This window comes from Daktulosphaira vitifoliae, unplaced genomic scaffold (assembly GCF_025091365.1).
Source record: "Daktulosphaira vitifoliae isolate Bord-2020 unplaced genomic scaffold, ASM2509136v1 Scaffold_1, whole genome shotgun sequence".
Classification (NCBI taxonomy): Eukaryota; Metazoa; Arthropoda; class Insecta; order Hemiptera; family Phylloxeridae; genus Daktulosphaira; species Daktulosphaira vitifoliae.
Window position 1 is genome coordinate 70,630,608 of NW_026099572.1, and position 21,185 is coordinate 70,651,792.

The 21,185-nt window shown below is 30.7% G+C and overlaps 2 protein-coding genes across 2 annotated transcripts; both read right to left on the bottom strand.

The window, feature by feature from the left end:
- Positions 1 to 8,094: 8,094 nt before the first annotated feature.
- On the bottom strand, positions 8,095 to 8,877 carry LOC126895278 (uncharacterized). The gene has a single exon (XM_050666968.1). It carries the CDS (start codon positions 8,875 to 8,877, stop codon positions 8,095 to 8,097), a length of 783 nt encoding a protein of 260 aa, XP_050522925.1.
- A 4,453-nt stretch (positions 8,878 to 13,330) lies between these two features.
- Positions 13,331 to 17,502, bottom strand: LOC126895280 (uncharacterized). The gene is made up of 7 exons (XM_050666983.1): positions 17,002 to 17,502; positions 16,571 to 16,722; positions 16,053 to 16,294; positions 14,787 to 16,001; positions 14,487 to 14,726; positions 14,064 to 14,225; positions 13,331 to 13,998 (listed from the first exon to the last, which is right to left on the bottom strand). The coding sequence occupies exons 1-7, from the start codon at positions 17,500 to 17,502 to the stop codon at positions 13,331 to 13,333; spliced, it is 3,180 nt and encodes a 1,059-aa protein (XP_050522940.1).
- Positions 17,503 to 21,185: the final 3,683 nt, after the last annotated feature.

Below are 21,185 nucleotides of genomic sequence, written 5' to 3' on the forward strand. Positions count from 1 at the left end.
ATCTTCGCATAATATCGCGGCACTTTTGCTGGCGTCGAAGACGCGATGTCCGGCGTGATCCTCGGGCGTCAATAAATTAGCAGCGTAGATGACGACGGTGCGCGAGTGCGGATCAGTTTGTTGACGATGTTATTTTGACAATGGGAAGAAGACTACGGTATAGCGGCGGGACGTCGTTGGCCGTGCGGCACTTGCTGGACTTTGCACCGCGGCTTAAAACGACGCGTGGCTGTGTCAATTACAATAAAGATTTGTTATATATATATATATATAATTGATGATAAGCGCGCGTCTACGGGTTGGAAAATATTGTTCTCTACGAGTGATGAGCGGGGTGGGGCGAATGCGTTACAACAGTATAGTCTCAAGGTCATACACGACGGGATACGCGACATAATAACACGTGCCGCGTGGAGTTACAAACTTACAAACGACAAACAACAAACAACATACACGTGAAACTAATATAAGCGTGTTAAAAACTGGCTGTACTATGCTAACATTTTCAAAAAGATATGTCGCATGTAGGAGTTTTAACATTTGCCACTAAAAAGTCATTTGTTCAATGTATCTTAAATAAATTGATACATTCAAAGATATTTAACTATTAATGATTATACATAATAAGGCTATTGAATTGTGATAATTTTAGAGGTATCTTTAATATAAGAACAGAATTTTTTTTTTTTTAATTCACATAGTCAAATAATTTTTATAACAATTACATTACTACACACTTTTTTTTTTATCTAAACACTAAATTTCTCGTACATTATAATTTATGTATTCAATATTTTTTTGTGGGTGGAAATCCAAATAAGTTATGATTAGAGTCTAAAGTGAAGTGAAATTTATTCCAAAAATTTAATACATTTAGTTGAATAGGCACAACTAGAGGCTATGGTAATTTACAAAAAATGTAGGATATATCTGTGTTTTTATATAAAAATAGTTTTTAATGTGAAAAAATAATAATAACACCGTGTAAAGTATTAATTCTAGTTGCGCTAGTAAATTCCAAAAAGAAATGGGAAACCCGTTTAGATTTTGATTTAAAAGCAATTAAAATCACTATTTTAAATAATTTGAATAAGAATGTGCATAAGAAGTTCTCTATTCGTGTTGAGCCTAGTTCTAGGACGAATTAAAACTCTTATTTAGTATAGATAATAAGTGTAGTTAGATAAAGTATCAATTATGACTTTGTTAACAAATATTCTTAAAGTATGATAGTAAGGTATATTGTGGTAATTTTTTAAATACACCAACTGGCTATACAGAAAGCATTAAAAATCAAATAGATATTTGTAGTTGAATTTTCCGTGTATTATATATGTATATAAACTCAAACATTTTAAAATTTAATTTTAATATCTAATAAAAGTATTAAGTTAATTTTCGAGTTATAATAATTACATAATAAAAATTATGAAAAAAAAAACGAATAAAGTTATGTTAAATATTCAAATGTAATTTACTATTAAAATAATTTTCATGATAATAGTTCTATCATTTTAGCCTAGTTTATATGATTAAATTTCAAATTTTAAATCTAAGATACTAAATTTTTTTTAATAATGTGTTATGTATTTTAATAATACATATTTTAAAAAAGAGAACAAGTTAAGTTTTACAGTAAAAACTTTATTTTAATAATAATCATAAGAGCTTCTGCTTATTACATCATTAATACATCTTAATCAAAGAGGGGACAAAGACGCTAGCTGCTTAACAGTGCAGCCACTAATATATAACATAATGTTCGCTTGTATTTGCTAATAATAATTAACAATTTTTAACAGTAACGATTACGAGAAATTATATTTTATATATTTATATTTAATGTTTTTTTTTGTATTATAATAATGAATAGATTCCATTTTTGGGAACTGACTTCAATTTCCCCAAAATTAATGTGGTATTTATATTTTTTTTCGGGGTTGCAGTAAATTAAATTAGAAATTAATAAATTTCTAACACTACTAAATACAATTTTACGTTAAGTTCTAATCTGCGAAATACAATTTTAATAACCTAATAATAATTCATAATTTATAATTACATAGTAGCATAAATTTTTTTATTAAATAATACCAAACGAAATGAAAAAGGACGTTTTGTGGTAGCATTGCCATTCAAGGATCATTCTCTACTAGGTAAATCATATCATATCGCTTTAAAACGGTTTTTATCATTAGAACGTCGCTTTCACACTTGTATCGAACTAAATAATTTTTATTCTAAATTTATAAATGAATATTTAAAACTAGATCATATGGAAAGTGTTTTAATAGACGAAAGTACTAAATTTTAATGAAAGGCTTAAATATATGGTGGAACGGACCTAGTTGGCTGAAAAATATACATACTCAATGTCCAAGTAACTCTAAAGAACTTACTCCTGGAAATGAACATTTGTCTGAAAAAAAAGTAATGTAATAAACAAAAAGATGTAAAAAAAGTAGGGTCGGTGGGGTATTAAAAAAGAAATGTAACGCAGGTGGCCAATGAGGAAATAATAATCGTAGCGGGCGTAATGTAAAAAGGATCGACAGCAATGGTAAGTAAAAGTGGCTATTAGGGTGGCCGCTATTTACATATGAAGGAAAATTTTTGTACGAAACTTCAGGAGCGCCGGGCGTAAATTTGTTCCTTTATGTTTAAAGATAATCTCTAAAAAATTTGAGCTTTATACTACTTGAGACCTTGTGACTATACATTTGCTTAGATGGATATTATCTGACACTTGGAAATAGTTTGTTGCACAGGACAGTTATGTTTTTTAGAGTTTCTTTATTTGTTTTATAAATTATTAAATAATAAATATATTAGTGTAAAACACCACATACAAGGTTAAAGACTATACCGCTTAAATATACAAAAGGGTTTTACAAAAAAAACAGATTTATAATAAACTTAGATTTCACCTTGGGTAGATTTGATATAGAATTGTACTAGAAAAGTAGTTACACGCGAGTTAATAATAACATAAACCGTATAAATATAATTGCGTACATTAATGCATATACGTATATATCAATAATTGTTACATCAACTATATCATTCATTTTAAGAGAATATCTGTCCTATCAGGATAGTCAGAGGTAAGTGAAACATTTGTTTATATAATAAATCCTTTACTGAAGAACTTTTAGTAATAAACAATTAGAACAAGATAGGTCATTGAGAATAAACTAAAATACTTTTATAAAGAAATACGATACTTGTGACTCGCCAGAAATTAGTGTACGCGTTTCTGTGCAGGAGCTAGGTAAAGACCCTTCTTTGTAATTCCATCTTATTCATACAGGGTGTTCAGTAAGTCAGGAAACGGGTATCTATTGTTCTCATTGTTACAAACAATGAGAACAATAGATACCCGTTTCCTGACTTACTGAACACCCTGTATAATAGACGTCTTCACGCAAACATACATACCCCGAGAACCCTTTCTATTTCATTTTATTGTTATCACTACCCCGTATCTATAGCCACTAGGGTGGTCGCTATTTTTTAAGTTTTAAAATTTGAGAAGCGCCGGGCATAAATTTGTTCCTTTATGTCTAATGATAATCTCTAAAAAATTTGAGCTTTATACTACTTGATTAACTGGGCGCACATAAAGCTCAAAGTTTTGGAAAAATATGAAAAATTTCAGTGTTTTACATTTTTAGACTACAGACTTTGTTTTACGAAAAATATTATAATATATAATATTTTAGCTATTGTAATTTTCTATAAAAAAGATCTTCTTACAATTTCGCGTTTATTTAATACTTTTTGGTTAAAATAATAAAACTCGACAATACTCGTGATTTATGAAAACTTCCAACTATTTGGTTTTTTGTAATTATCTGGTTTAATTTTCGCATTACAAAAAAAATTTTAAACATAAAATTTGTTTAAAATGATATTTTAAATAAAAAATGTTATTAGATAATTTCCCTTAAAACTGATAGTTTTTGAAGTATTGATAAATATAATAAAAATATTTTATCGATATGTTCTAATTTTTATAACGTGAACTATTTTGTGCTATTTATATCATACTGTGCCATGATTTCTGGATTCCGTTTAATAAACCTGTTTACTGATAATTTTTCTAAGTACAATAACAAAAAAAAAATATCTTAGAATGACAAAGTACTATCATTAACAGAGTTATAGGACGTGATAACACAATATTTTTGTAGTTTCTGAACTTTTTATCTCTACTAGCGATTGTCTTTTTTTTATATTATAATAAGTATCAATTTTTTAATTGTGTTAAGTATGTCGTCACTTCGCCAAAAAATTTTTCTTGTTGGATTTTTTAAACACCAAATAACCGGAAGTAAATTACCTTCAAATGGTGACTGTTTACGTGTTTTATTTTATAATATGCGAATTGCCAAGCTTAACTTTAATGTCAGTGCATCATTGGTTATTGAAGAATGTGTTATATACTGGAAAAAAGCAAAAATTCCTACACAAGAACTACATAAGTGTAAATTAAAACTACAAAAACTTTATGAAGTGTGGCAATCACTCTCCAAAACTATTAATAGAACAAGTGAAAGTTTGAATAAACAGCGAACTGAATTTAGCGATTCTTTAAATGATTTGTTCGATATAGCACATAGAGATGCATTAATACTTATTAAGTACGATGAGGATAAGCAATTTTTAATCAAACAGCGCGAAAAAGGACGAACAGGCTGTATGGTAGGTATTGATAAAAAAGAAGAACTATTGGAAAAAACACGACAGCTAAGGATAGAAAAAGAAAACGAAAGAAAACGCAAATCTGCAGACATTGGCATTCCTTCTACTTNGAGCGTCTAACTCATAGAAGCATTTTATGGTGAGGTAAGAAGCTGACGTAACACCATACGTAACTGTGCATAACTCATATTCAATAATCTCGGACTCGACTGAGTCTTGCCACAAAATATGCTGATACCATGGAAGTCTGCGTCTCGGACTAATACCTGGCGATACATTTTTGTAATATCAGCGGTTAACACACAACGCTTAAGCCTATTCTTTTGAATAATGTCGAATATATCGTTTTGAAGTGTATGACAGTTAATAATACGTTATTCAAGGAATATCCGGTTGATGTGGTGGCACTTGCGTCAAACACCACACGTACTTTTTCGACATTTACGCCATCGCGTTTTACTACGGCATGATGCGGTATGTAATAATAACCAGGTTGAGTGGCTGGTCTCATATGACCCAGATTGGCATATTCAGCTATGAATGCGCAGTACTCGGCATATAACATTGGATCTTTCATTAATCGCATTTCTAAATTATACGGCGGCAACGTATCAGGGGGCTGATTAACACATTCGGAACTACAAACGGAATCGCGAAATGGAAACCTTCAAATTTTAGTATGTGAAGGCAATTGAAGCTGAATAANTTATGTGAGGGCAGTTGAAGCTGAATAAATTTAAACTCAGAATAAATTCAAGTCTTCACTTTCAGGCCTGCTGAGAAGTATTGCTCCCAACGTAGCACTGCACATACCTAAAACTACAGGTCGAAACGAGGTAAATTAATCCAATAGGTAAACCATAATCGTAGTAAATGTTGATTATTTTATTATTATAAAATTATTTTATCAACATTATTTGTCGTTGGCCAAAAAGTCTTGTTTACTTTTTATTTAAGCCAATTAATATAACAAAATATTTTTATTGATTAGCTAACAATTATTAAATTTGTTTAATAAAATAACTTATTTCAGTCACTAAGTTACAATTGCTTTTTATCCTCATGTTTATGATCACCATAATAGATTGTATTCAGCCAATATTTAAACTACATTTTTTCGAATTATACAGGTGATTGACTAACTATTCCTCGCGAATTTTCTTATAATATTGGTGTTATCATATATGTAATTATTTTATTTGCTGTAAATCTTTGTTGAACTAGTTGACAGGAAAAATAAAGATTCTATCTTTATCCCTTAACCCTCAAATCAAATTTAGTTTTTCAAATAGCAACCCCGTTCTTTTATTTATTAATCTAGATTAGTATAAAAAAAATTCTCAAAAAAAAAAAAAATCAATTTTAATAAATTTGAAAGATATTAATATTTAAAGTTCGGGGGATTTAACAAATAAAACAGTAGTTAGGTAAATTCAGTAACATTAATGTTTAGTGTACTATTAAGAACTACCGATGTATTTAACTGCAACGGGAAAAACTTAGAAACGCTTGCTCTTCTTTGACGTGAGTAATAAAATAAATTATAGCTCCCTGATAATTGAATAAAATAGAATAAATTTTTACAAAAAATTATTTTAAAACTAAATTTAATCTGATAATATGAAAAAACTAGGATTACCATTTGAAAATTGAATTTTGATACTGATTTAAAGCATTAGGAATGATCAAAAAAATATAATTTTACTTACTGAGCAGACCAAGATAGAAACATCATATTTCATAAAGAAAAAAAAATTATTCTTATATTTTCTTAGATAATTTGTAAGACATAGTTAATCGATCACTCTGTACATGTATACGCCAGAATAAAAAGTAATTGTAACTTAGTGACTGAAATGAGTACTTTATTAAACAAATTTAATAAATGTTAGCTAATTATTAAAAATATTTTGTGATATTAATTGGCTTAAATAAAAAATAAACAAGACTTTTTGGCCAACGACAAAATAACGTTACTAAATCAATTTTTTTCATTTTGTATAACTGGAAAAAATATAATTTAAATATTGGCTGAAAGCAATCTATTATGGTGATCTTAAAATAACATATTTATTTTTGAAATAATGAAAATTTGTTTAGCAACGTTATTTGTTGTTGGCCAAAAAAACGGAAAAAAATTAGTATAAAAGATCTAGTAAACTGAAAATGCATTGGGACTTTTAGTCTAACCAGTGAACTTAGCACATATAAGCTCTTGTGGAAGCCAAACTAGTCTATAAGTCTCAAACGCGTCGAAATAAAAATTCAAAAATTTTGAAATCAACGCGACATTCGCAAGTCTATTTTCGAAAACAGCCGTCAAATTAATTTGCTATATTATTGAATATAATTATGGCACCGTTAGAGAGAGGTGATCGGTAAGGTTTTATGACTACATGCAAAATTTAACAGTTACCAAAGTAAATGACAAAAATCTTAAACAGCCCGAAGAGTATCGCGTTAAACTTCAAGGAGTAAATGGAGAATTTTTCGACACGTCCTCGATGAATATCCTTACCAATGTTATCAAAAAGAAAGAAGTATTTAACATCGTAAGTGAAAAATATGTGTACATAGCATAGTTATTTATACTTATATTTTTTAAGGCATGTATTGACAAAAATGAACTCGTATTGACATATTCAACATCTAAAAAAAGTCTAAACACTCAGATTTGGAATGCTTTTTTTTTTTTTTTTAAGTGCATGTGTGCCCATAGATGACCCGCGGGGAACTCGCCGTTAAGCATTACTTCCCCCGGGACACCCGGCACCGTTTATTCAGAAAAATATCAATACATCGTTTTTACAATATTACATGACAGAACTACTACAATTATAACATCAATGCCTTACAACTATGACAATATCTCATCTTAACAACTATAATAATATAACACTGTTTCTTAAACATCTACTTTTATAATTTATAACCTATTACCTATAATATATACATAATTAAGGATGATTTCCATCTAACAATACAATCATATTTACAACCATAAAAACTTAACATCATAAGAGTATTTACAATTTACAATATTCTCATCTATATTCTTCGTACGAGTGGATCATTTCAGCGAATATGTAGTACGTCTCCCTGGACCGGATCACGGATCCCGCCGTCCAGCACCAGCCATGCGCTCCAACTCCCTTTCTACTTCTTCCTTCTTCTTTAGCACGGTACAGGCAAAATTTTCCACCGCCCTCCACCCGTCGTGGGACTGCAACATCTTGCTACACATTGTCTCCACGGTTATCTGCCCTAAGGCCATTTCAAGAATTCTCCGCTCTTCATGCCAAGCCGGGCAGTACAGCAAAGTGTGCTCGGCACTGTCCGTTGTCTCCTGACAAACAAAACAAATTGAATCCGTGGACTTCTTTATTTTTACTAAGAATCAGAGAAACAGCCGTGACCCGATAGCATTTGTGTAAGGTGGAAACTGAGAGATCCATGCTTTCTCGTTGCCCAGCCCTCTACTTCTAGTAGGAATCGCCTGGTCCATTCTCCCGACGTTGCAGCACTCAACTCCGATTGCCACTCTCTCATCGTCCTCTTCCTCAACTGCTGCCTCCAATCCATTACCTCTGTCCCGCGGATACCTCTGTACGAGTACGCTCTGGCACGCTCCACTGCCAATAGCTCTACAGGAGGTATCGACGCCAAAACGTTCGTCGCGGTGTGGCTCACTGTTCTGTATGCCCTGATGTTTCTTAGTAGAACGCGTCTCTGGACACTCCTTAATGTATCAACACTCGCCTTAACATACTGAAGCACACTCGCCCACACCGGAGCGCCATATAGCAGGACGGAGTGTACCACTGAATTTAGCAATCGGCGTCTAGCCTCTTGTGGGCCACCAATATTTGGCATCAACCTACTGAGTCCGTTCGCCACTCTCATTGCTTTAGCCGATACCTCCTTTACATGTTGCTTAAACATAAGGTCCTTATCAAGGAGTATACCTAGATAATTCATGCTGTCACTGATCGGAACAGCACAACCCATAAGATGTATCTGCGGCACATGGTCTTTGTACTTCCTGCGGAAATAGACAGCTTCCGTCTTTTCCACCGCCAACTCAAGTCCAAGTACTGATATTGTTGTTGCAACTCGTTCCAGTGTCGCGTTCATTAAACTCGATACCTCTTCTACGTCATCTGCCTCCGCCATTATCATTGTATCATCAGCAAATCCTATCAATTGAACACCATTTGGTACCTCAATTCCAATTACCTTATCGTACGCTAGGTTCCATAGAAGAGGACCCAGTACCGAACCTTGCGGTACCCCACATGTGACTTCGTGTTGAAACGGCTCAGACAGAGTCGAACTGTGATATACAACCGACCGACCAGTAAAGTACGACCGCAGAAGCCTTGTTAAGTATCGTGGGACATCCCAGTTGTCTAGTGCCGCTAGCACGTGATCCGAGCCGATTGTGTTAAATGCATTTTTAATATCTATGCTTACTGCCAGGCAAGCTTTATAGGCATTAACGGCCTTTTGCGCCAGCTCCCTGACAGTAATAAGAGCATCTCGTCTGTTGACCGACCTCGTCTGAACCCAAACTGCCCGCTTGCTAGACCGCCGTTCCTGGACAGATGAGCTTCCAATCTTTGAACTATTAAATATTCCAATAGCTTTCCAACATCGTCCAAGAGACACAGAGGTCGATAGGAGGATGGTATACCTCTGGGCTTGTTTGTCATAGGCAGCAGGATAAGCCTGGCCCTTTTCCAACGATCAGGAAATCTTCCATATCTAAGGCATACTTCCGGGTTATCCTCTCGATTCAAACTCCTCCCTCCTCCAACTCGGTTGCCTGCCAGAAAGTAGGCCGTCTCGAAAATCTCAACGTCCATCCCTTTGATTACCCAACCATTATGAACTGAAAAGCTGCGAGTGATCACATCCTAGAGAGAAACTGATATAGTGGTGATCCGAACCATTATACTGATCAGCAAGCACCTTCCAATTAGCTGTCCGAGATATGAGGTTGGTTGACACAAACGCAATGTCTACTACCGAACCCCGACCAGCACCTACAAAAGTTGGACTGTTTCCCTGATTCAGTAAATGTAGATCCAGGCTGGCCAACAAATCACATAGTGCGTGTCCGCTGGGATTCGATTCCCAATCTCCCCACATCATAGATCGAGCATTGAAATCCCCTGCTATTAAGACCCCAGTATTCTTGTTTCTTATACTGTTTTCTAATCGGAAGAGAAAATCTTCAAAAGCACCAAAAGGCTTTGTTAGGGGCTTGTTTAATAGTTGAGGATCTTGGTCAAAACCAAGAATCGGAAGCTACCCGACGTCTGCTCAAATATCGTCCCTATCTCCTTAAATAAGTTTTAATTGCCTGAAGGAGACACAGGCAATCGTGTACCTTAGTTACAGGGGATAGATTATTAAATAAAATTAGACTATTGTTTTATGTCAACGACAAAGTAAGGTTATATTTAGATGTTCAGTAAATATAAGTTATATGTAATGTACAATACGTCTGACCTGAATCCTAGTACAGTTGGTTAGTAGGTATATCCAAGTGAGACGGAGTTGGTTGGCTATGATGACAATTGGCGATAGACGGGTCGTTGAATAAAACAAGTAAAGTTATAAATAATATAAATAAGACGAAAGTAATAATATTGAAAATTATGTCTATAACGGCCACTCAAACACAACTGTCCTTTGTTATTTCGACGTCAGTAGCTCCGGACTACAGACGAGTAGAATTGTCACATCAGCATCTCCCTCTATGCTAATTAATATGTATTACGAATTAAATAAATATAATTAAAACGTGTGTAATATAAGTGGTAAGAACATAGTAATAAATGTTCTTACAGTACTCTCTCCCCTATTAAAGGTTCGACTCTGAACCTTATAAAAGGTCAAAATATTAAGAAAAAGAGAAAAGAAAGAAGAAGAAAAAAAAATTTGTCTAATAATGCTTATAAAGCTTTTAAGTTATGGTTCTCTTTAAAATTAGGGGTGGGAACCTTGTTATGTTCACGAAACTTCTTGTAATCTTGTATCTTCATGCGTTCTTAAATTGTTGTTTTCTTACGTAATTAGTTGTGGTATTCGTTTTAATTGATAGTGGTGATATTCATAGTATATATTATAATTGCCTCCTACGACTTATTCTGTTGTTCTCGAAGTTCGTTGTCACTACAAGATTTTTGCTTTTATTTACATTTCATAGGGTAAATTTATATGTTAATGTTAGGTTACAAAGTTAGACTTATGATTATGCATTGCGATTGAATAGAAATGAATATATAAATTTTTTATATGTTTAAATTTATTTTACAATCAAAATTAATTTAAGTTAACCTAATTTATAGAATAAAAACGTTGCTAAAAATTCTACAAATTTACAATTTTCTATCTTACTTTTAACTACACAATGCATAATAACTTATATAAAAATTGTGATAACGGGACTATTTTATAGTTATTATACAATATAAAAATATTCATGTATTTAAATAATACTTATTATACCTAGTCTACTAGTCCAACTGTACAGAACGTAAAAATCAGAATCAGGTTTCTATACGCGGAATAAAAAATAAACAATTAGTCTATGACAAAAAGTTGTAAATTGATGTTGCTAATCTTGCGCTTAGTAGTCAATGACAGTTAGTTTCAATATGTAATATTATCTAGTAATATGTTATTACACTATAATTTAATGTGTACTGAAATAATAAAAATGAAAGTTATTAGACAGTTTGCCGTGAAAACGGCAGTTTTGTTTAAAGTTTTTAAGTGGATCATCATTAATGTTTTCTTAGCAATCAACCTGTCAATGCCTGTAACATATCTAAAAATTAATTTTCATTTTATTTAACCAACCTTAATTAATATCATGCAGTACATTGACTTATATTAAACTGTATATTTGATTAATATGATCAGAAAAATTAACAAAAACTAGTATATCAATTGCCATTCAGTTATTTTAAAAATGTTATAATGGTCATCTTGAGTTATGTGTTAGATCGACTTATGTAAGTTTATTATTTAAGTTCATTTACTAATAACGTATTTTTTGTTCAACTTAAAATACAGTATGTTTTTATCGCTGTAGTTTGATTTGTCAAACAGTAAAACTTTTATCCTTATTAAGTAGTAATTTTGTTTTTAAAGTCGTATTGAACGAACTGTAATTCCTGTTTTCTCTCTTTTTTTTTTTTTTAAATAGACCAATCATCAGACGATGCCGGAAAAAATAATCGTCGGACACGCTGGAATAAAATACAAATCAATTATAATAATAATGCTTATAGCAATAATAATTGAACTTTCAATAAATATATTTAAAAAAAAATATTAAATAATGACGTATTAATAATTAGATTAAAATAAACCGTTAATTGGAATCACAAATAATTATAGTAATAATCATCATCAGACAGTGCCGGAAAAATCTTCGGTCGCTGCTGGAATAAAATACAAATCAAATATAATAAAAATGCTTATAGCAATAATAATTAGACTGAAATATGTCAGCTTTCTTTTTGACTTTCAATAAATATTCCTTTTTTTTTAAATAAACATAATAAATAATAAAATTAATAATCATCATCAGACAGTGCCGGAAAAATCTTCGGTCGCTGCTGGAATAAAAGAAAATTTGATAAAAATAATATAATACTCATAAAATTTAATAATTATCACAATGATCAAAATCTAAAATAATATTAATCGAGCAGTATTAAGATGCTAAAATAATTGATTTTAATAAGTAATACTACATAATTGTAATACTATGTAAAATATTTATCATCATCAAACGTCGTCACGTAAAATAATGATGAATGTCAGGGTCACGTTTTTGTGATGTCGCGGTGGCCAATCGCTTCATCAGCAAGAACGTTAGGTGTTATTGCCGACCAAACTAGAGTTTCATATGTTAACATAATAAAGATCGTTGGACTGAGAATAATCAGTATTTTAAAAATGTAAAAAATATTTCTTTAATATGCGTACGAATTATAGCATTCCAAAATAATAGTGTATTAATAAAGCATAAATAGCAAGCTAGTTTAAGATTTTTATTATGCTGTAATAAAATGTAAAATTCATATTAATAGCAAGTTGTAAGCAGTAAAAGTATAGCATTTAAGCCATAATTTTCATTTTAGAAATAATTGTGATTCTTTAATATTGTAACCTCTTGTTACTATAATTTTTGTTTAAATACGATAAAGGTTAAAATTTTTTTAAAAACATTTATAATTAATTCAAGCACTTTTAACCATCTACTATACAAGATGCATTCCATATTATGTTTTGATGTGCATTATTAATACATAAATAGTTGACAAAATTATTATCGCGCTAGTCAGCATTTATCTTTGATCCTTTATCCGATGACTGACAAAAGTAAAAATATAAATTCAAGAATTAATATAATAATTATTCAAGACCGCGTCTAATTCAGAAAGTAGTTATATAAAATAAAATTAATTGAGAATAAAAATTATTTATATTGACAATTATAAATGAGTAAGCCATCAATATCAAAAAAAAAAAAAACAAATTTATATGAAACAAAATAAAAATAGTAAAAATGTGGTTTAAATTTAAGTAAAATTGTAAAGTTATTTTATTCTCCTGACCTGCTATGAAATGGTTTTATTTGGTCAATATGGACCGGTAAATTTTCTAATCTGTTATTTTTTGGCATTTTTACAATGTATGTAAAAGGTGGATAAGCTTTTATAATTTCATATGGTCCATTGTAACGATCTCGAAATTTAGTATTAGATGTTTCGTTTTTGACTAAAACTTTATCACCAATATTATATTGTGTGGTGTTCGACAAAGGATGCTTTTGTTTCACTTGTTCAGACGCTTGTTTAAGCAATTCAGGAACTAATTTTCTTATTTTCTTGATTTTTGAGATCTCTGAGAGTATGTTTTGATCTTCTGGTGGTATTAAAGCTAATTCAAAGACGCTTTTGGGCTCGAACCCATGGACTAAGTAGAATGGTGAATAACCTGTAACTTTATGAATAGAACTGTTGTAAGCAAATACCATATATGGTAGATAATCTGACCACAATTTTTCATTATCTTTAACATAATTAGAGATCATATCAACCAGAGTTTGGTTTTGACGCTCTACTTGGCCCTGAGAAGTTGGATGATAGGGTATGCCGAATTTCTGATCTACATTTAATGATTCTAATAGTTGTTTAACCGTTTTACCTGTGAAATGTGTTCCATTGTCGCTTCTTATAGTACGCATACATCCAAAACGTAATATAAGATCTAAAAGAAATTTAACCGTACTACGCGCATTTGCATTTTGTACGCTTTTGCTACGCAAAACTTACTTATTCTGTCTGTTGCTACTAGAATATATTTATTAGATTTTAAATTACTAAGTGGCCCAATATAATCCAAATATATTTCTTGCATAATTTCCCCTTTTTCTAGAGGGTACATTCCTATTTTAGGCGGTTTGGGTTGTTTAAAAGGCTTACGTTTTTGACAATCTAAACATGAAAGAACATACGTTTTTATTTCTTTACGCATTTTAGGCCAATAATACCGTGACCTTATTTTAAAATAAGTTTTAGTAAGACCTTGGTGTCCACCTAGCACCGAATCATGATTTTCGTGAATTACAATTTTTTTAAATTTGCTAGGTAACGCGAGCACGAACTTAGAAGAATCTTTAAAACTATTTTTGTAGTATAATACATTGTTATCCTTGATAATATAATTTTTTGACTTATTAAGCCATGTAGTATTGCTTTCATTTGGATTTTTAATTGCAGTTATGATATTTTGTAAATAATTATCCGAAGCTTGTTCTAATTGGATATTAATTGGTTGTACTAAATTTACGTTGGGTTGTTGTAATATTGTATGTACGCCTATTTTTGAAAGCTCTGTAAATTCAGAAAGTTTTGGTGGTTCGTCTATTATTCTACTAAGACAATCTGCAGCTTTATTAAAAATTCCTTCTTTATATTTTATAGAATAATCAAAACCTGTTAGTTTAACTTTAAGTTTATTAACTATACGTGAATCAGTTTTAATATTTAATAAGCTTGTTAAGTTTTTATGATCAGTCCAAATTTCGAAGTACTTTCCATGAACATAAGGACGAAAAACAGTTAATGCGTGAAAAATTGCTAGACACTCTAAATCCATTGCGCTATATCGGCCTTCGGCTTTAGTCAGTTTTTTGGATGAGAATGCTACTGGATGAATTTCATTGTTTTGATTACGCTGCTGGAGGATAGCACCTAAACCCAATTTAGAACCGTCAGTTACAATTATAGTTTCTGCATTTTCATCATAGTGAGCTAATACTGGCTGACTAGTTAATTTACTTTTCAGTTCAAGAAAAGCACGTTCATGTGTGTCTTCCCACTTGATTGGTGAACGTTTGCTATTGAATTTACCTCTAGTTAGATCTGTTAAAGGTTTTGCGATGTTACTAAATTTTGGAATATAACGTCTAAAATAATTAGCTAGACCTAAAAAACTGCGAAGTTGTTTAATCGTTTTAGGTTGTGGGAATTTTTGTATAGTTTCTATTCCCTGTTGAGTGGGTCTTATTCCCTTCGTATCAATAATGTTGCCTAATACTTTTAATTCCTGATAGCCAAATCTACACTTAGATGGTTTTAGTTTTAAGTTATACTTTAAAAATCGTTGAAATGTTAATTCTAGTGAATGTAAATGAGATTCGAATGATTTGCCAAATGCAACGCAATCGTCTAAATAGCATATATTGTGTCTATAATTTAAGCCAGCCATGACTTTACACATAGCAGCTTGATAAAATTGGGGTGCATTAGATAACCCAAAAGGTAAACGAGTAAACTGAACATGATAATTTTCAGTTGAATAAGCTGTAAGAGCTTTAGAATTTTCAGAAAGTTCTATTTGATGGAAACCTGAAGTAGCATCTAAAGAACTAAAATATTGATTTCCTGCTAAACAATCATATAAATTTTGTATTATTGGTAAAGGGAAGCTTTCACGATAAATTATTTCATTAAGTTTTCGAAAGTCTATTACCATTCTGTATTCTTTTGATCCCTCTTGACTTTTGCTGCATTGTCCTTGATTTTTAGCGACTAAAAACACAGGATTAGAATAAGGACTTGAAGATTCCTCTACAATACCAGCTTTTAAAAGTTCCTCTGTCTGTTTTTCGATTTCATTACGCTCTACGCGGCTTAACTTAAAATTAGGTAAATTTATTATTTTATTACTTGATAACTGAAGTTCTATCGGAGCAACTTTACACGAGCCTAAATCATATTTATGTTTAGAAAAAATTGTACTATATTTCATTAATAAACCTCTAAGTTTATTTTGCTGATCAATAGGTAACGCTGGATTAATGTCCCAGTCTAGTTCGTTTTCAGATGTTGTAACCGTAGGAGATAACGAAATATTACTTTTAACGTTTTCTGAGAATTGAGTCGTGTTCGTGTGGGAATCATTGTTACTGATTTTTGCTACGTCTTGTTTAACGCTACGTGTTTTAAATTTGTTTTCTCGTTCAGATGTTGGAAAGGTAGTAAAATCACGTTTAATTATTCTATTTTGCAAGATATTTTTTCTAACGGCTAAAGTATTAAATTCATTAATTTGAATAATACTACGAAATGTGCGAACTAATTTAGAATTTGGATTGTAAACTAAGGGTGTCCAATGGCAATTTGAAAACAAAACCATTACAAACGATTTGTTAGGGTTTGAAAAGTGTAATATAGAATTAATATTATTGTTTTCTGTTATAATTATTAAGCCTAAATCAAAATAATTTGTGACGGCTGCTAAGTCTTCACTTTCTAAATAAATTGGCTTATCAGACAGATCGATTCCTAATAATTTTTTAATTTCATAAGCATTAATATCTATACCTCTATTATTTAAGATTGCTTCGAGTGTTGATACTCCACACCAACCGTCTGGTGCTACTTGTGTTAAAATGTCGCTTTTCGCGGCAATTTCACTAACACTCAACTGTACAAGATTTATTGAATGATTACTCATGAGTTTGATAGATTTTAAGTTGTCGAATTTTTTTGGTTGATCAATATTTGTATTAAATGTCAAGATATTGTTATTGTAAACAAAATTTATATTCACTCTTTCATCGTTTTTTAATAAAGTAATTTTAGCCTCTCGGGTGTAGATTGTCGCGCTATATTTTTTTAAAAAATCATATCCTAATAAACTATTTAAAGATAAATTATCGACTACGGTAAAGTCTATCAAAAATATATCTCTTTCAAATTTTACCTCTAAAGTAGTTTTACCTACCACATGCAAATGTGATCCGTTAGCTGTAGTTAATGTAACATTATTAAGTGGATAAATGATATGATCACTGGGTAAAAAATTCTTATTTATAATACTTGTACTCGCTCCTGTATCAACCACGAAAATAATATCTTTTTTATTTACTTTGCCCATTATTAGCGGAGGATCGTTAGTTTTAATTAAATTCAAGAATTGATTGTTTAATTCATAACTAGTTACCATATCATTAATATTGACTTTTTCATTAATTAAAGGTGGGTCAATGTTATTCACTTTTAATTGATTAGAATTGTGCGCGCTATTACATATTGATGGTGGTTGAAGAGAAAAATTGTAAGAAATAGTAGGTGGAACGTAATGTTGAATGGCTAACTGATGGGGTGAATTCTCTAAATTAGGATTATTTTGAAGATAATGTGGTGATTTCCGTATATAACCATAGTTAACGCGACGGTTATTATGATAAAAGTGCCTATTCATATTGTTAACCCTATAAAAATTTCCTCTATAATTTTTATTGTTATAGTTCTTATTTACATTATTTCTAAAATTTTTACTTAATTTGTTGAATCTACATTTATTTGTCCTACAATTCATTACTCTACGCTGATTATGGTTTGGATATGTCATTAAACTTTGGTTACCTACATAATTTACATTTCCATAATCATTAAATTTAGCATTATGTTTTTTTAAAAGAGAATCTAATTCCCTTTTCAAAATGCCTACATCGCTATCGTCATTTATCAAATTTGTATTTCTCTCAATTCTTAAAATATTTTCTATTAATTTATCTATTGTACTATTATCTAATGACTCAAATTTATTAATTATTTCAACTGGTAGTCCCTTAAAAAAATACTCTATGATATGTTTTTCCGACATTATACCGTCAAACCTACGACATTCTGCTACTACTCTTACTAAAAAATTTTTAATCGATTCACTTTCCGTCATTTTCATCATAATTAAATTTTTTCTTATTAAATTTAGATTATTGTAAGAGTTAAAATTAATTAATGACAGTTTAACATCTTCCCAAGTTAAATTTGTCGATCGATATTCTATAAATTCAAATATTTTAAGTGCATGATCCTGTAAATATAAGGGTAACATAGAAAGTTTTTTATTATCATCCCATTCATTTGCTTTTGCTACGCGATCGAAATATTTAAGATATTTATCTATATCTGTTTCCACATCTCCCGAATATGATAACGGTTCGATAAAATTTTGCATATTTTTATAAATTATACACTTATACAAAAAAACCAAAATAAAATAAAAAAAAAACCAAAATGGTAGAAATTATTATTACGCCCAAACAGCAATTGACATTCCAGAAAAAATTATAATATTAATAATAAAAAATTTTACTTAAATAATCTAACTGTCACTCGTGTACACTTTAGGGGAATCGACTTCGTATATGAGTGCCTTAAAAAAAAAAAAAATAGAAAGTATATCTTGGAACTCAATTAAAATACAAAGACCGGCGTCTCCACCATATGTTAGGGGTTTGTTTAATAGTTAAGGATCTTGGTCAAAACCAAGAATCGGAAGCTACCCGANTTGTTTAATAGTTGAGGATCTTGGTCAAAACCAAGAATCGGAAGCTACCCGACGTCTGCCCAAATATCGTCCCTATCTCCTTAAATGAGTTTTAATTGCCTGAAGGAGACACAGGCAATCGTGTACCTTAGTTACAGAGGATAGATTATTAAATAAAATTAGACTATTGTTTTATGTCAACGACAAAGTAAAGTTATATTTTAGATGTTCAGTAAATATAAGTTATATGTAATGTACAATACGTCTGACCTGAATCCTAGTACAGTTGGTTAGCAGGTATATCCAAGTGAGACGGAGTTGGTTGACTATGATGATAATTGGCGATAGACGGGTCGTTGAATAAAACAAGTAAAGTTATAAATAATATAAATATGACGAAAGTAATAATATTGAAAATTATGTCTATAACGGCCACTCAAACACAACTGCCCTTTGTTAGTTCGACGTCAGTAGCTCCGGACTACCGACGAGTAGAATTGTCACATCAGCATCTCCCTCTATGCTAATTAATATGTATTACGAATTAAATAAATATAATTAAAACGTGTGTAATATAAGTGGTAAGAACATAGTAATAAATGTTCTTACAAGAGAATATAAAAATTATATTTTATAATTAAGATCATAGTTTGGTAATATTAATAAATATGTTAACAAAAAAAATTCAAATAAATAAATAATAATTGGTTTGAAGTTTTTAATTTTTTTTGACAAAAGAAAAAACACTATTATCCAACATTTTTGAAATTTCTTGTAATGTCTGAAAATTTGTTTGTGTTAATAGATGATGTGTAAAGCTATACCAGTTGATTAATTATTAAGAGTTTTAATAGACAATGATGTATAATTTCAATCAATAAAAGTGGAAAGAAAATTTAAATAATGTAGAAATTGAATGTAAATTTACGGCAGTATATAACCCTCAAAGTAACTCAATAAAACGTAAGAATAGGGAAATAGGTAGAATTTTGAGAACGTTTTGCTACACACAACATACTAATTGAGCTAACTACTTCGAACAAACGGAATGTTGGCTTGACCACAGTATTTCAGACACTACTATTAAGGACCCTGGAAGGTATTTAGTCATTATAATAGTCAATCATTAAAAAAAAGTTCTTATTATTATTTGAATTCTTTACGTTGATTATACATTTGTACGTACAGTTTGAGTAATAGCAATATATGCTATACAGCGACACAATTATGAACACGATTAACCTGCTTTTAGTTTCTTTCACTAATCTCGATCAATAATTCTTTAAAGTAATGATTTTTATGAGAAATCAGCAAGTTAAAACTTTTGAATCATTAAAATGATATTTTGGATATTATTTAGCACAAGCTATTTGGGGAACCAGTTGACACGGTACCGTGTTTCCCTCAGCCGCACATCACGTTATCAACCTAAATGAAAGTGTAATCTGAATCATAAGTGCACGGTGGCCTAGTGGTAAGGTTTGTCTATACGACGCCTTGGGTCGCGGGTTCTAATCCCGTACCATGCCTCTTTTTTTTCACATGATTTCCGGTACACTTTCTATAACCGGTCGTCAATCCCCGGCGGCCGTGTTACAGTCAAAAACAAACGACTTCCTTATACTTCGTTATCAGGTGGAAATGGGTGAAAAAATTTACTCATGTGTGGAAAATCCTATAAAAAATGTAAAATTCTCATGTATAATAGTTTAAAACGAATTATTTGCTTCAGGAAATTCACGTTTCTAATTGGATCTAGGATGCCGTCCAAAATGCTTGATACATAACTTAACACAAGAGCGATGGAAAAACAACAACGGGAATAAAACATGATCCCTTGGGTGTGGAACAACAAATTCGTCGAGCAATGGCCATTTACGGTTACCGCACATCACGACTATACAATGTATCTCACTCATAAAATCTAGATAAACTGCAAAAGGCAACTTCAAAAATCGTTTATTGCTCTTTTCGTATAATAGCCAGATAATTATCCTTAACTTATCAATCCTACACTTATTCGATGAGATTAACTTTTTCAGTAGCACTGTGAATAAATTGATTCAAATCATATTTTAACAAAAACACTAATGTTTAATAAATATGCATTTATTTTAATTGAACTTAATTTTTGTTTTACGAACGATACCATAATAATTAAATAATTAGATGTACATTTAATACAATTCAAATTGTACATTCTACATATATCATTGAATAATAATTAAAGATCGAAGAATATTTTTTTTATTTAAACAATTAATTAGTCGTATAATTTGTATACGAATAAATAAATTTAAGTATTTGGAAAACATTAAAAAATAATAAATTTGTCTATAATCCAAAATAAGTTTTGAACCTCTCCTTCATAAAGGGAAATGGTCCTATTTAAAAAAAAGTATTCTCATAAAAAAAGTATATTAATAGTAGTTATCACAAAAAAAAAATAATGATCCATACATTTTTCAAAAAGGTATAGCATTATAAAGTTAACAATATAAAAAAGAATTATTAACAAAAATCGTATTTTTTGTATTAACTTTGATGTGTGATAAAATAAAGTCCAAACTTTTTCTTTCCATAATAAAGTATATTACATAAGCTTTAATTTA